Genomic DNA, 15,523 nt, shown 5'->3' with positions numbered 1-15,523 from the left:
AAGCTGAAAGCCTCTTAGAGACTATCCTAGAAAACTCACTTGGAGACAAAAGAACCAACAGATTAGAATATTTTTGGAAAGGTGTTAATAAAACTCTGTGGAATGTTACTGTCCCTGAATGTAGAAGCTAAAAGTGCCATTAGTCATATGCAATAGAAGCATATGTAAATTGCAAAGATTGAGGGGAGATTTATGATTGACTGTGTCCTTTATTTCTTCTGCCGTTTGTTGTTGTTGTTGTTGTTGTTGTTATTTTCGGTTCTGTCACCCCACAGAGAAGTAGACTTGTACACAGGCTACACCACGCGGAACATCCTGTGCATGCCCATCGTCAGCCGAGGCAGCGTGATAGGTGTGGTGCAGATGGTCAACAAAATCAGTGGCAGTGCCTTCTCTAAAACAGATGAAAACAACTTCAAAATGTTTGCCGTCTTTTGTGCTTTAGCCTTACACTGTGCTAATGTAAGTACTATTTATTAAATACCATTTTTACTACTCAGTATTAATTTGGAATCTTTTTCATAAAGCAGCTTAAGGGCTTTTTTTTTTTTCATTTATATTTCCTTTACAAACCAGGAAAAGTAAGTGATTCCTGATTGTACATGTTTTAGAAAATGTCATGAAATGCCCTGGAAGGAAAAATAAGTCTCCTAATAGTTTGCGTTTATTTCAAGGTGGGAATTTGTTAAGAAGAAAAATGAAGTTACTGTAAAGGTAAAATGTCCAGGCATCAGTCTTACATTTAATGGTATCTACTGAAATGAAGAAAGAAAATGCTACCTAAACCTTGACTGTCAAATGCATTCATTTGAGATCCTTACACAAAAGTATAGTCATAGCTCATGTTTGGACACCCACCAGGAAAGTTCTGTTTGTGACAAAATGTGAGGCACCAGGTTGTCCATGTCAGATGCATTCTAGGTGTTAACTCAGTCCTCGTGAAAGTTGTACTGTGTTCACTGAAGGGTAAAATGAAGTTCAATGTGCATTCTCAAGTCTCACTTTAAAAATAGTGGAATTTATTGTCTGTCTTTTACATTGTTACATTTTAGATGAATGGAACATTTAGTATTCTGTAAACTCTAGTAATCCTTTAATGATATTACTAGAATTCTGAGGTTAGGGAAAATTTTAGTATGGTGATCTTTTCATAGAGCTAAATCAACATACATTCAGTTGCCCCCTTAAAATTAGAGAAACTGCTTTTTTGGGAGTAGGACTGGATTCCATAGGAGTAACCGTGTAACTCATAGGAACAGCGGAGACATACCTAGGGACAAGCATTGGTAAAACTTAACTTCTGGTGACTGAGGGTAACCGTTTTTAATTCAGTTTGTGCTATTTAGTGAGAGTACCCGTCCTCTCTCCTCACGCATTCCTGGTGCCCTTTTGGGGGACAGTTTCTGTTACATAGCTCCTCAGAAATAAACTAGGAATGCTGTCAAACACTTTTGCTTCAAACATTTTTAGTATCTATGTGTCTCTCATAAATAATGTTGACAGCTTATGCTTGTCTCATTTAGTTTGAAAGTCACAAAGATTGTAATTTCTAGTTTATTCTGAATATTGACTGTTTTATCATTTTTAAATGTAGCCAATGGAATTTAAGTATCATAGAAGCTTGATACATATTATAATATATTAAAAAACACAATAGCAAGATCTTAGGATGGGAAAATTTGGCATTATGTTTACTCTCTGAATATGTATTTGTTATCCAACAAAAGTTGAATATATTTTATGCTTTATTTTATTAATTACCCTAAGCATCTCGGCTTGTTGCAAGCTCCTCCTCCCAGGTTCACGCCATTCTCCTGCCTCAGCCTCCCGAGTAGCTGGGACTACAGGCACCCGCCACTACACCCAGCTAATTTTTTGTATTTTTAGTAGAGATGGGGTTTCGCCGTGTTAGCCAGGGTGGTCTCAATCTCCTGACCTCGTGATCCGCCCGCCTCGGCCTCCCAAAGTGCTGGGATTATAGGTGTGAGCCACCGCGCCCTGCCCCATTTTTTAACTGCAGTATATTTTTCTCCTTACTAAAGCTCATAAAAATTATATTATTTCTGAAGTTTTTCCAACTCAAAAGGAATAAGAGATTTGAGTCCACAGCTTCATAATGATTCCTTCTTCCCTCTTCTCCCTGGCCTTCCAGTCTGATGAAGACTGGTGGCTGGGTTTATTTCAAAACTTTGTTCCAATTCAGAAAGACCAGTTCACATGTCTTCTTTACAATGATATTTTTTGCGTTGTTGAAGAAAGCATCCATGTAAATAAAAAAATAAAAGAAAATAGCTCCAAGTGTATGCTAGTTTCAATAAGATAGCATCTCGTTTCTTTATAGTGGGATCCCTAGAACCTTACCCACTTGAAAAGGTTGATGCCACGAACTACTGCTAATGACCAAGACCCAAATTCTGGTCATCACTGTGGCACCGAGATGCTTGCAGTTGTTCTTTAGCAATTTTGCTTTGCTGTTTTGAGCATTTTTTTCCCAAGCATCATATGAAAATTAGGAAAAACACCTTGTATTATGCATTGTCCCAAACAGTCACATCTGCGGGTTCCCTACCTTTTCCTGAATGTTCTACTTTCTAGAGAACATACATTAGTAATGATCAAGATCATAAATATGAAAAATCTTTGTGCAGCATGAAGTGCTTTTTAATTGTTGACCGTTATTGTCATTTTAATTGTGTTGATCTTGGGGAATTCAGAGTATTTCTGCTGTTGAACAAATTATTGTGTCCCTAATAGAAGCACGTTTTGTACATGAAAATTCTTGTTTCTAATACTGAACATGATAATGTAATGGTATATTTTATTGTGGTCTTGTTTGATTAAGAGCCTATCTAAGAAGCAGGGCACATAGGCCATGTTAACGCTTATTATGTCTTTATTTTTCTTTATTTCATCTTTAGAAATACTTGAATACATTCCTTTTATTGAATTAAAGGGGAATGTCTCTGATTGGCAACATCTCTCTTTCATTTATTGAGCTAACATACTTGGAAGTACTATCAACAGAAAACATCTTTTAAATCCAAGTCAATTAATTTACTCATTTATACTGTGATTTTAAAGAAACCATTTAATATGCCTTAGAAAAGCTAATAGGACAGTAGTATCAGTTACATCTTTTGCTTAAAAAAATAAATCTTTTAAAACAGATTAGCTCTGTACATTTTGGATAGAAAGACATTTAACATGAAAGGGGCATGAACAAAATTTGCTATTAAAATGAAATTAATTGGTTAGGGACAAATTGAATAAGTGGTTGAACCTTTATTCATTCCAGAATTCAACCAAGTATTGCATATCTTTTTTATACCAGATGGTGGATATAAAGATGACTATGATAAGAACAACTCTTATTTGATATAAGGCTTTATTGTGTGACAGGCATTGTTCTAGACACTTTACATACGAAATCTCTTTTTGTTTGTTCTCCCAACAATCCCATGAATGTGGTTATTATTATCTCCACGTTTTATAAGAAAAAAAATGGATGTATAGAATTTAAATAATTTCCCTAAGGGCACATAGCAAGTATGTGATAGAGCCAGGGTTTGAATGCATGCAGACTGGTCCCCGTGCTCGCTAAGTGTGCTGCCTTCTCTCTGACATCGTTCTTCCCTAAGGTCCTAAGGTTGCCTGCAGGGAAGACAATTACTACGAAGTGTTTTTACATTTTATATATAAAATATGGATTAGGGTGCATTAGGGTTCTCCAGAGAAACAGAACCAACAGGATACATATATAGATGAATAGATACACGAGCGAGGACATAGGAGGGAAATTGGTTCATATGATTATGGAAGCTAAAAAGTCCCCCAATAGGCCATCTGCAAGCTGGAGAACCAGGAAAGCCAGTAGCATAGCTCAGTCCAAGTCTGAAAGCCTCACAACCAGGGAAGCTGATGGTGTAACCCTGAGTCAGAGGCCAAAGGCTTGAGAAGCTGGGGTGCAGCTGGTGCAAGTTAAACTCCAAAGGCCAGAGATCCTGGAGATCTGATGTTCCAGGACAGGGTAGGTGTCCCAGCTTTAGAACAGAGAGACACTTTGCCTTCCCTTTGCCTTTCTGTTCCGTCTGGGTCCTCAGCCAGTTGCATGGTGCCCCACTGCATTGGATAAGGGCAGGTCTTCCCTACTCAGTGCACTGATTCCAGTGCCAGTCTCCCAGAAATACCCTCACTGAAACACCCAGAAATCATGCTCTACCTGCTATCCGAGCATCCTCTAACCCAGTCAAGTTGACACTTAGAATTAACCATCACAGACTGTAAGGTTAATTTTGTCAGAAATGAAGGGGGAAAGTTTAGGAAAAAAACCCAAAACTTCATCGATAAAGTAATATAGATGGTAGAGCAAAGATAGGGTTCATGAAAGAGTTTGGAATCGATTAACAGAAAGTTTAACACTTGGGACATACTTCCAAGAAGAATTATGTAAATTAAATTTGTAATTATAGATGGTGAACTATTGCCTTAAGAGTATTGTATATTCCCAAGAAAAGTTTTCTAAGAAATATCAAAAATACATCTTATACCAGTGCATTGAGTCAAAAAGTTATCTCCTAAAAGTCAACTATCTCCTGTTAGTGGTGACATGATCACACACAGAAACACACACACACACACACACACACACACACACACACACACATCCTTTTCCTTCGTCTTGAATTTGAATACTCTTAGATACTAATGAATAACAATTCTTTTTTTTTTTTTTTTTTTTTTGAGCCGGAGTCTCGCTCTGTTGCCCAGGCTGGAGTGCGGTGGCGCAATCTCGGCTCACTGCAAGCTCCGCCTCCCGGGTTCACGCCATTCTCCTGCCTCAGCCTCCCAAGTAGCTGGGACTACAGGCGCCCGCCACCGCGCCCGGCTAATTTTTTGTATTTTTAGTAGAGACGGGGTTTCATCGTGTTAGCCAGGATGGTCTCGATCTCCTGACCTCATGATCCGCCCTCCTCGGCCTCCCAACGTGCTGGGATTACAGGCGTGAGCCACCGCGCCTGGCCATGAATAACAATTCTTAAACAGAATTTTTGGGGTTACATGAAAATAAAAGTTTAATACTTCTCCAAGTCTACAAGTTTATAGATAACTAATTTCAGCCGAGTTCAGTCTTTTTTTTTTCTTCTTTTGGTTATAAGGTTATAAAATTTATAACTGACATGGACATTTGTTCGTTCCACACATAAGCATTAATCACTCCTAGATGCTAGGTACAGATTAAGAATTAATGGACCCTACATCCTAGGTGGTTTCATGTCCTATGTTTATATGTTTGAAATATTCCTTGGCACAGACTACAGGACAATTTTCCAGTTTTATTTGACCTTAAAGGTATTATTTCCAAAAGCGCCTGCTCTGCAGTAGATGCAGCTCTCCTTCAGCTATGACACTAGGCCCTCCACCCTTCCAAATCATTCTTTCCCTGCTTTTTGAGTTCTCAGTGTGTGTGTAGTAGGATTCAAAGCTTAAAATCAAGCAGACATGCATTTTACAACCTGATCTATTACTTTCCAACATTCTGACCTTGGGGAAGTCAGCTTATGTTCTTGAGCCTTAGTTCCCTCAACAGATAAACGGAAACAATACTTATTCCCCAGGATTATTGTTAGGACAAAATGAGATATGTGAATAAATTCTTAGAACAGTGCATAGTCCATATGAATAAACTCTTAGAACAGTGCATAGTCCATGTGAATAAACTCTTAGAACAGTGCGTAGTCCATGTGAATAGACTCTTAGAACAGTGCTTAGTCCATGTGAATAGACTCTTAGAACAGTGCGTAGTCCATGTGAATAGACTCTTAGAACAGTGCATAGTCCATGTGAATAGACTCTTAGAACAGTGCGTAGTCCATGTGAATAGACTCTTAGAACAGTGCGTAGTCCATGTGAATAGACTCTTAGAACAGTGCGTAGTCCATGTGAATAGACTCTTAGAACAGTGCGTAGTCCATGTGAATAGACTCTTAGAACAGTGCGTAGTCCATGTGAATAGACTCTTAGAACAGTGCGTAGTCCATGTGAATAGACTCTTAGAACAGTGCGTAGTCCATGTGAATAGACTCTTAGAACAGTGCGTAGTCCATGTGAATAGACTCTTAGAACAGTGCGTAGTCCATGTGAATAGACTCTTAGAACAGTGCGTAGTCCATGTGAATAGACTCTTAGAACAGTGCGTAGTCCATGTGAATAGACTCTTAGAACAGTGCGTAGTCCATGTGAATAGACTCTTAGAACAGTGCGTAGTCCATGTGAATAGACTCTTAGAACAGTGCGTAGTCCATGTGAATAGACTCTTAGAACAGTGCGTAGTCCATGTGAATAGACTCTTAGAACAGTGCGTAGTCCATGTGAATAGACTCTTAGAACAGTGCGTAGTCCATGTGAATAGACTCTTAGAACAGTGCGTAGTCCATGTGAATAGACTCTTAGAACAGTGCGTAGTCCATGTGAATAGACTCTTAGAACAGTGCGTAGTCCATGTGAATAAACTCTTAGAACAGTGCATAGTCCATAGTAGACATTCAGTGTTGCATGCTTTGTTTTCACATTAGTCATTATATTTTATGAATTATCATTGCAGCCAATTTTATAAAATTTCAGTTCATTGTTAAATATATAGCTAGTTTGTTGTTTCCACAGGCTAAGTTGCTTTTCATTAAAATTTGATTTGCTTCATTTATTTACTGGAAAATAGCAAGGAAGAGCCTATAGAGGTACCTTTTATGTCTGCCCTAAGATGGAACTTCTGAGCTTACAGAGGAAGAGAGAAGTCAGTATTCCTACCTTAGGACACCAGTTGTCTTCTATACGCTGAGGTGCATTTGGGGCACACAGCTGGAGAGTCATTTTTCCAATGCCCCTACTTTCTCCTGAGTTCAGCTGTCTCTTATTTCACAGGAACATAATACACAGTTTTTTTTTAAATTTGTTCCCAGTGCTTTCAAATCCACTGAAACACATTAGAGAAAACTGTTGTCACCTTTGCAATCCTCAGCATGAAAGAACTCTCTATGGTGCCATAGACAGTAGGTGCTTGGGCCTGTCTTTAAGAAAGTGTTTTAAATACTTCCACCCATGATTAGGTCAAAGATACAACTCTACCGAGAAAGAAACAGAAAGAAATCCTTGTGGTTTTTGTTTTGTTTTGTTTTGTTTTTGCATTTTGGTACTGTGGTTTCCATAAACTAGAATAGTTGTGCAAGCATGGTAAGTCACATACCAAATGCTGTATTTTTGCAACAGTGTATTTTAAATCTCTCAATAACTGTTTTTCATTAGCTCAATTTGTAGAGGGTACTAATATCTATTGATCTTTCCATTCTTAGATTTTTTTTCGTGTCATCGTTTACTTGTTTACCTACTCAAATTTGTCTCAAATTATCTCCCTTGTGAGAGACCCTCATGCTCAGATATATGTAATGTTTTCCATGTGCCCCAGGCTTTCAGTGATCTGGGTCCAGGTTTTTGTTTCTGTTAAGTTTTTAGCTTGAAATTCCTGCAATATGTTAGGATAAATTTGGAAACTACAACTACATATGGTTCGGGCTCGATTTCCATATTCTCAATGGATGGAGACTATTTATTTTCTACCCATAGCCCCAAGTAGAGACAAGGCTTCTTTTTTGCTTATGGAGTTCTCAGTTCAGCTCCTCTCCTCATGCAGCCACAGGGAAGTCTCGTCCTGCATGGACCTTCCCTTCACATCCAGGAGCCTCAAGCCACACCCTGTGATGGGTCTGTTATTTCTTTAGTCTGCTGCAGCACTGCTCTGTGCTATGAAATAAACAGCACAGCATTTCCTTTTTATTGATTTATAATAGTTGTACATATTTTGGGAGTATGTAGAATTGTTTGATACTCGTGACTGTGTTAATCATATCAGTGTGACTGAGGTATCTGTCACCTCAGATATTTATATTTTCTTTGTTTTGAGACCATTATGAATCTTCTAGCTATTTTGAAATACACAATAAATTATTAAGTGTAATTTTCCTAGTGTACTATCAAACAATAGAACATATTCCTTTTATCCAACTGTATTTTTGTACCCCTTAACCAAAATTATACACAATGGAACATTATTCAGCCGTAAAAAGGAATGAAATCGTGTAACTTGCAGCAGCATGGATGAAACTGAAGGTCATTAGGTTAAATAAAATTATCCAGGCACAAAAAGGCAAATATCACATGTCTGACTCACTTATGGGAGCTAAAAACTAGATCTCATGGCAGTGTAGAGTAGAAGGGTGGTTACAGGTATCTTATTCAGTGTTCCCCATATGTATGTGGAGTATGTATTTGATTTTAGGACTTGCTTAGAGAATCAATTTAATTTGACTAATGATATTATTTAATGCTATTGACAAACATATAGAAAATATGTAGTTTAATAAGTATTTTGTCAATTCGGTTTTAAATGTAAATTAAATAGGAGAAAAGAGTGCACAATTTATAATAGTAGAACAATTATTATATCTCAAGCGTTCCCAAAGTTAAACTACTTGTATCTGAAAGAATAGCAGTTGGTGTGCAGTAAATGTTTAACAGCAACCTCTCTAAACACAGAAGGGTCCTGATTTGTGTGTTTCCCTGTTTCTCTGGTGTACATTCCCTCAATATGGACAATTTCAAGCTACCCATGCGCCATAATGAATGCAGAGTTGGGAAGAAATGTGCATAATTGGCTCTTGCAAACCAGTTCAGTGCACCACTGCCACAACAGAAAAGTAGACTCTCTTGTTGATTATCACCAAAATCAAACAAAAGAGCCAAATGATGTGGCAACACAGTGCTGATACCCATCTAAGATAAGGTTGCTGATGGCACTGAGAGCTTCACAGTCACTGGCCAGTGCTTTTCCTTAGCCTTTCCCCGTGTTATTCCATTGAACGTTGCATTCTTGGCTAAGTACTACAGTGTCCTTAGTCTACAGATGAGATCCTGGGGAACAGAGAATTAAGTGATTTGCCTAAATGTATACAATTAGTAAATGATGGACAAGAGATTTGTTCCAAGTAGATGATTCCAGAGTTTAGATTTCTAAGAGTTGCCCGACCCTAAAGTGACTCTAGGTTTACTATGAACATTGATTACAAATATTAGGGTGTCTCATAGACACAGTCATTTCTAAGTGTAATGAGGGTTATTGTGTAAATAGGCCCCAATAACAACATTCTAAATAATCACTAATTAAATATTTTTGTATGCCAGTTGAGTAGGAATGCCATTTTATAAAATGTGAATGGATGTATTTTTAATGTATGGTAGACATGCTCTTACAGTCCTGTTTCCAGGTTGTCTTTATCGTTTTGTTTTTTGAGCACATATACCTTTTCAATATCCTCGTGCCTAAGACTGATAGGCCATCAAAATATATTTCAGTTTTAGAGAAACAGCAGTTTTTTCTGCTAGAATTCTCTTCTACTTGGACAGTGACTCCAAGATTATTTACGCAGTGTTATAGGCAAATAATTTATACAAAATGCACCTAAAAAGACAACATAGTTTTCTACCTTCATCAGTAATTTGCATGAATATGATAAAATCATCTACTAATAATCCTAGATTATATTATTTTCTACTATTCATATTAAAGGTCATTTAGAAAATGGGAAGTAATATACATTTTCTAAAACTAATTATTTTGTGCTGTGATTTTAATTAATTTTATCTTGTGATTAGTGTTATTTACCTACACTGATTACAAACATAAAAATAAATGACTAAAAATTTTAATTTAAATTTTTACGTATTTTCAATGTATTGATATCAAAAATTGTAAAAATAATAGAAATAAAATTTATTCTAATTTTAGGTCATTAACATAAAATGACAATAAAAGGAATAACTATCTTATAGAAGTTTTGTGAGACATGAAGTAGTGCATACAAAACACTTAGCATACTGCCTGGCACAAGTGCTCAACAGAATTAATGACTATAGTAGCAGTTAGTTTACTGCCTAGTATAGTTACTCTTACTAACATCTTTACCATAGAATTGCACTGAATTACAGGTAATACCAATTTACAGTAAATACTGAGTAAATCCTGTGGATTGTTCACTTTCCTAGCAGAATCTACGCTATCATCTCTAAAGTGGAAAGCAAGTGACATTCCATTAAGGTATATGAGGACAATGTGAAAACTTGGGTCTCGATATGTTTTTGGGTAAATGAGATTAAATAATTTTTTATTGATTGTTAATACATGGATGGAGCTTTCAGAAAGTTTATGCACTAGAAGGTCATGTCTTGTCCAGGAAGCAGTCTCCTCTCACAGAGTGGGCCTTGCACAGCTAGGAAAAGGTGACAGCAGTGTCCAGCCTACGCTTCTAAACCTATCTATGCTCTTTCTCAACTTTCCTAAGGAAGATTATTTTATCAGTTAGAAAAAAAATCACGGTTATGAAGATGATTTCAAAATGTTCATGTGTTTTCGTTTGTGCTACCCACAGATTTGCCGTTTGCAGCAAAATACTTGGTACAGTTGTTCAGTTAATGAATTAGGTATACATGCTTCTTTCACAAAAAGACAAAGATTCCAAATTTGCTAACTTCTTCTAATGACAAATGAAAGTATTTAGAAGATATATTCAGAGAAATAACATTTAATCTGAACCCTCAAGTTGCCAGTGACATTAACACTGAATGAAAAAATAATTGCTTTCCAAAGAAATTCATGCTGTGAAGAGAGCACTTTGAAAACAGATCTTTGCCAGTATTTTCATTGTCATGTGACTTTTTTGCTGAAATTTATATGTCATGTATACAAATTATGACATCTATACCCTTAAAAAGACAGAGCAGAAACTTTTAAAATAGTTTCACTGAGGTTTATTGATACACAATAACGTACAACTGTTTAAAGTGTACAACATAGTATACACACATACCCATGAAACCATCAACATAATCAATATAATAAATACAGCTTTAGTAATCCCTTTCTTTTGACCCTTCTCATCTTCAGGTGACCATTGATTTGCTTTCTGTCACTATAAATTGCAGTTTCTAAAATTCTTTTGTATAAAGGGAATTATATAATCTGTATTATTTGGCTTTTTTCACTTAACATAATTTTGTGATTCATTACTGGTGTTGTGTATGTAAACAGTTAATTCCTCTTTATTACTTAGTAGTAGTTTATTGTATGGATATACCATAACTAATTTATTTACTTGTTGATAGATATTTGAGTGATTTCCAGTTTTTGGCTATTACACTAAAGCTACAAACAAACAGTTGGTCTGTGTACAAGCCTTTAAGTGGCCATAGACTTTCACCTCGCTTGGGTAAAGATTTATGTGTGCAGTGGTGGGTAACATGGGAGGGGTCTATAACTGTTTAAGAGACTGCCAAACTGTTTACCAAAGTGACTGTACTCTTTTACATTCCATAAATCACGGTATGTGTTCCAGTTCTTCTACATTTGTCATCTGTACACCATCTTTGGTGAAGTGTCTTCTCAAATGTTTTGTCCATCTTTTGTTTGTGGTGGTTTGTTTTCTTATTGATTTTTAGTAGCTCTTTATATATTCTGGACACAAGTCATTTTCATTTATCAGATAGATTATTTGTAAATATTTGCTCACAGTCTTTGGCTTGTCTTTTCAGTCTCTTAATGGTTTCTTTCTAAGAGCAAAAGTTTTAAACTCTGAAGAAGTCCAGTTGATCAATTTATCCTTTTATTATGATGTTTAACATTGTATTGAAGAAATACTTGCCTAACCTAAGGTCATTAAGACATTTCTCCTCTGTTTTTTTTTTTCTAGAAGTTTTATAGTTTTAGGTTCTGTAGTTAAGTCTATAGAGTACATATTTGTATATGGTACAAGGTAAGGGTCAAAGTTTTTATTTATTTGTTTATGTATTGCTCTTGGATATTTGGTTGTTGCAGCACCACTTGCTGAATCGACTATCTTTTCCATATGGCCTCGCCTTTGCAGCCTTGCTGAAAATCAGCTGACCATTTGTGTGGTCCTATTTCTGTATTTAGTTCCACTGATCTGTTTGTGCCCCTTGATGCCACTACCACACTGCTTTAACAATCCCATTACTGGGTATATACCCAAAGGATTATAAATCATGCTGCTATAAAGACACATGCACATGTATGTTTATTGCGGCACTATTCACAATAGCAGAGACTTGGAACCAAGCCACATGTCCAACAGTGATAGACTAGATTAAGAAAATGTGGCACATATACACCATGGAATACTATGCAGCCATAAAAAATGATGAGTTCATGTCCTTTGTAGGGACATGGATGAAGCTGGAAACCATCATTCTCAGCAAACTATCGCAAGGACAGAAAACCAAACACCACATGTTCTCACTCATAGGTGGGAATTGAACAATGAGAACACATGGACACAGGAAGGGGAACATCACACACTGGGGCATGTTGTGGGGAGGGGGGAGGGATAGCATTAGGAGATATACCTAATGTTAAATGACGGGTTGATGGGTGCAGCACACCAACATGGCACATGTATACATATGTAACAAACCTGCACGTTGTGCACATGTACCCTAAAACTTAAAGTATAATTAAAAAAACCTTTATAATAAGTATTGGATTTAGGCAGTATAATTTCTTTACCTTTATTCTTTGTTTTCAGAGTTATTTTGGCTATTCTAGGTCCTTTGAATTTCCATCTAAATTATAGAATCAGCTTTTAATTTCCTATAGAAAAGCCTACTGGGATTTTGATTGGGTTGATGTATGAGTAGTTCAGTTCAAAGGGTGGTGTGAAATCTCTAACTATAATTGTGGATTTTTCTATTTGTCTGTTTTATTTGCAGTTCTGTCATTGTTTGCTTCATGTATACCAAAACTGTCTTATTAGGTAGTGTAATACTTAGGGTTGTTATATCCTTGTGATGACCTGACCCTTTTGTTATTTGAAATGATTTTCTTTATTCCTAGTAATAATCTTTGTTCTGAAATCAACCTAGCCTGTTATTATTAATAAAGTCATAACTTTCTTTTGACTGGTATTAAATAGTATATCTTTTCCATCATTTTAATTTTACTCTATGTCTTTATAGTTCAAGTAGAATTCTTGTAAGCAGTATATAGTTGGCTGATACTTTTTTATTCAATCTGACAGTCTTTGACTTCTAATCATGATGTTTAGACCATTCACATTTTATGTTTAGGTGTAAATCCACCATCTTGCCATTTGTTTTCTATGTGTTAAATCTGTTCTTTATTCCCCCTTTTTTTCTCTCTACCTTTAAAATTGAATTTTAATGATTTTATTATATGAAGCAGGTTTTAACTGATACAGATCTTCTCCACAAAGAGTTTTCATTGATTTTGAACCCATATTGGTAATATATAAAAATGTGGCTGATTAGTTTGCAGGGTCAACTGACTGACATAAAGAAAAAAGGAAATGCATTTGAATTTCAACCAAACATATTAGTAGTTAGGAAACAAAAATATAAGTGTAATGTTTAAGAACAGCCAATACAACCTATTTTTTTTTTTTTTGAGAGAGAGAGAGAGAGAGAGAGTCTTGCTCTATCGCCCAGGCTGAAGTGTAGTAGTGCAATCTTAGCTCACTGAAACCTCTACCTCTTGCCTCCCTGGTTCAAATGATTCTCATGCCTCAGCCTCCCCAGTAGCTGGGATTACAGGTGTGTGCCACCGTGCCTGGCTAATTTTTCTGTGTTTTTAGTAGAGGCAGGGTTTCGCCATGTTGGCCAGCCTAGTCTTGCTGCCTGCCTCTGCCTCCTAAAGTGCTGGGATTACAGGCATTAGCCACAGCCAATACAACCTTTATTCCATTTGGATCGACATACTTCTTAAGGAATACGTTTCTCAAACAGTATAACTGAAAATCTAAATACTGAAATAAATGAAAGTGAACCATCCCTTAGATCATTATCTCCAAAAGTATTAAATAAAGCATTTGATGATTAATAACATTTAAATATAGTACTTTCATTTAAAAATATGTAACTTTTTAGTAAGAACAAAGACTTATTTAGCAAGTAAAATATTTAAAAATATACCCACTTAATTTTAGTGTTTTTGATTTCTATGTATATAAATAATACATGAACACAGTTTGTGTGCACATAATTACTGTGTATTCATTCATTGGGTTTGCATTGCCACAATTTGTTTACTGATAAGGTTTTCACAATCAAACATTTTAGTAACTTCTAGACCAAGAGGACTTTGAGATCACCAAGAAGGAAGCTAAATATTTTTAAATTATGAAATAAAGTATCTTTACTCTTGACCCATTTAGCGTCATTCTTTTTTTTTTTTTTTTTTTTTTTTGAGATGGAGTTTCACCGTTGTCACCCAGGCTAGAGTGCAATGGCGCCATCTTGGCTCACTGCAATCACCACCTCCCAGGTTCAAGCGATTCTCCTGTCTCAGCCTCCCAAGTAGCTTAGATACAGGCGTGCACCCAGCTGATTTTTCTATTTTTTAGTAGAGACAGGGTTTTGCCATGTTGGCCAGGCTGGTCTTGAACTCCTGACCTCAGATGATCCACCTACCTGGGTGTCCAGAAATGCTGGGATTACAAGGGTGAGTGACCTTGCCCAGCCTTCATTTATATTTTTATGTAGACTGGATAGTCTTGCCTATAGATGATGAACTATCCTTTAGAAAATGTTATTTTAAAAATGCAAAATGTTACAAAAGCTACTCTAGCTTGTCACCATGTTTTCAGTATTTATTTACTTTAGACAGTTCCTAATTAATCTCACCTATTTAATAATTCACAAGTATAAATATTGACCCATTCCTTTGGCTCCACTGCATGTTTTTGTTTTATCTCACATATTAATTTATAATTATTTGTAAAACATTTGCACACAGATACAGATACACAAGATTTCAACTTAACAGGATGGCAAAATGTACCTATCCATTTTCGATTAATGTAATTACCAATTTATATACTTACTCTGTAGACACAGTCTATGACTGACGAATGCAAACCTGTGTTACTCATTTGAGTTCATTGCTGGAACACCAATAACACCCCAAATTCAGTCCTGTTAAGAATAGTAAAAATATACAGTCAAGACTAAAAACCAGAGAAGGTAATGATGATAAAACCTTCCCAAGGAAGTTGAATTTGATGTGCAGGTGAAATGCAGTAATTAAAGGTTTGGTTGTAACAGATTGAGAAATACCTTAGATCTTACGATGATCTTTAAAAGTACTAATATTCATTTTCTGATAATAAAATGTGTTTCATTTTTATTTAAAAATGCAGAAATACAGAGCATTTTAAAGAAAACAAATGCCGAGTAATCTCATTACCCAGAGATAATGTCTGATAAAAACTTTTAAAGCAGAGATACCATTTTTAAAAAAAATCATTTCTTTTGAATCTGCAAAGTCATGCGTGCACATCCCAGTGCATAATGGAAATACGGATAATAATAAATCCACTTTGGTTTTAATTCTAGTTCTGATTCTTTAATACCAAATTCTGAACTTCCATGACAAAACAGTTTAAATATT

General features: G+C 36.0%; 1 protein-coding gene across 5 annotated transcripts in view; it reads left to right on the top strand.

Annotated features, from left to right (window-relative positions):
• The window catches only part of PDE10A (phosphodiesterase 10A), a 332,525-nt gene that overhangs the window by 253,114 nt on the left and 63,888 nt on the right, over positions 1-15,523 (top strand). For all 5 annotated transcript variants that reach the window (XM_031012517.3, XM_055391784.2, XM_055391783.2 and 2 more), the window contains one exon: positions 276-462. In XM_031012517.3, coding sequence (XP_030868377.2) covers positions 276-462 — 187 coding nt within the window. The remainder of the gene's footprint in view (positions 1-275; positions 463-15,523) is intronic.

Source organism: Gorilla gorilla, chromosome 5, assembly GCF_029281585.2.
Source record: "Gorilla gorilla gorilla isolate KB3781 chromosome 5, NHGRI_mGorGor1-v2.1_pri, whole genome shotgun sequence".
Lineage (NCBI taxonomy): Eukaryota > Metazoa > Chordata > Mammalia > Primates > Hominidae > Gorilla > Gorilla gorilla.
Note: the sequence above shows the minus strand (reverse complement) of the source record. Positions and strands in the feature narration are given on the sequence as shown.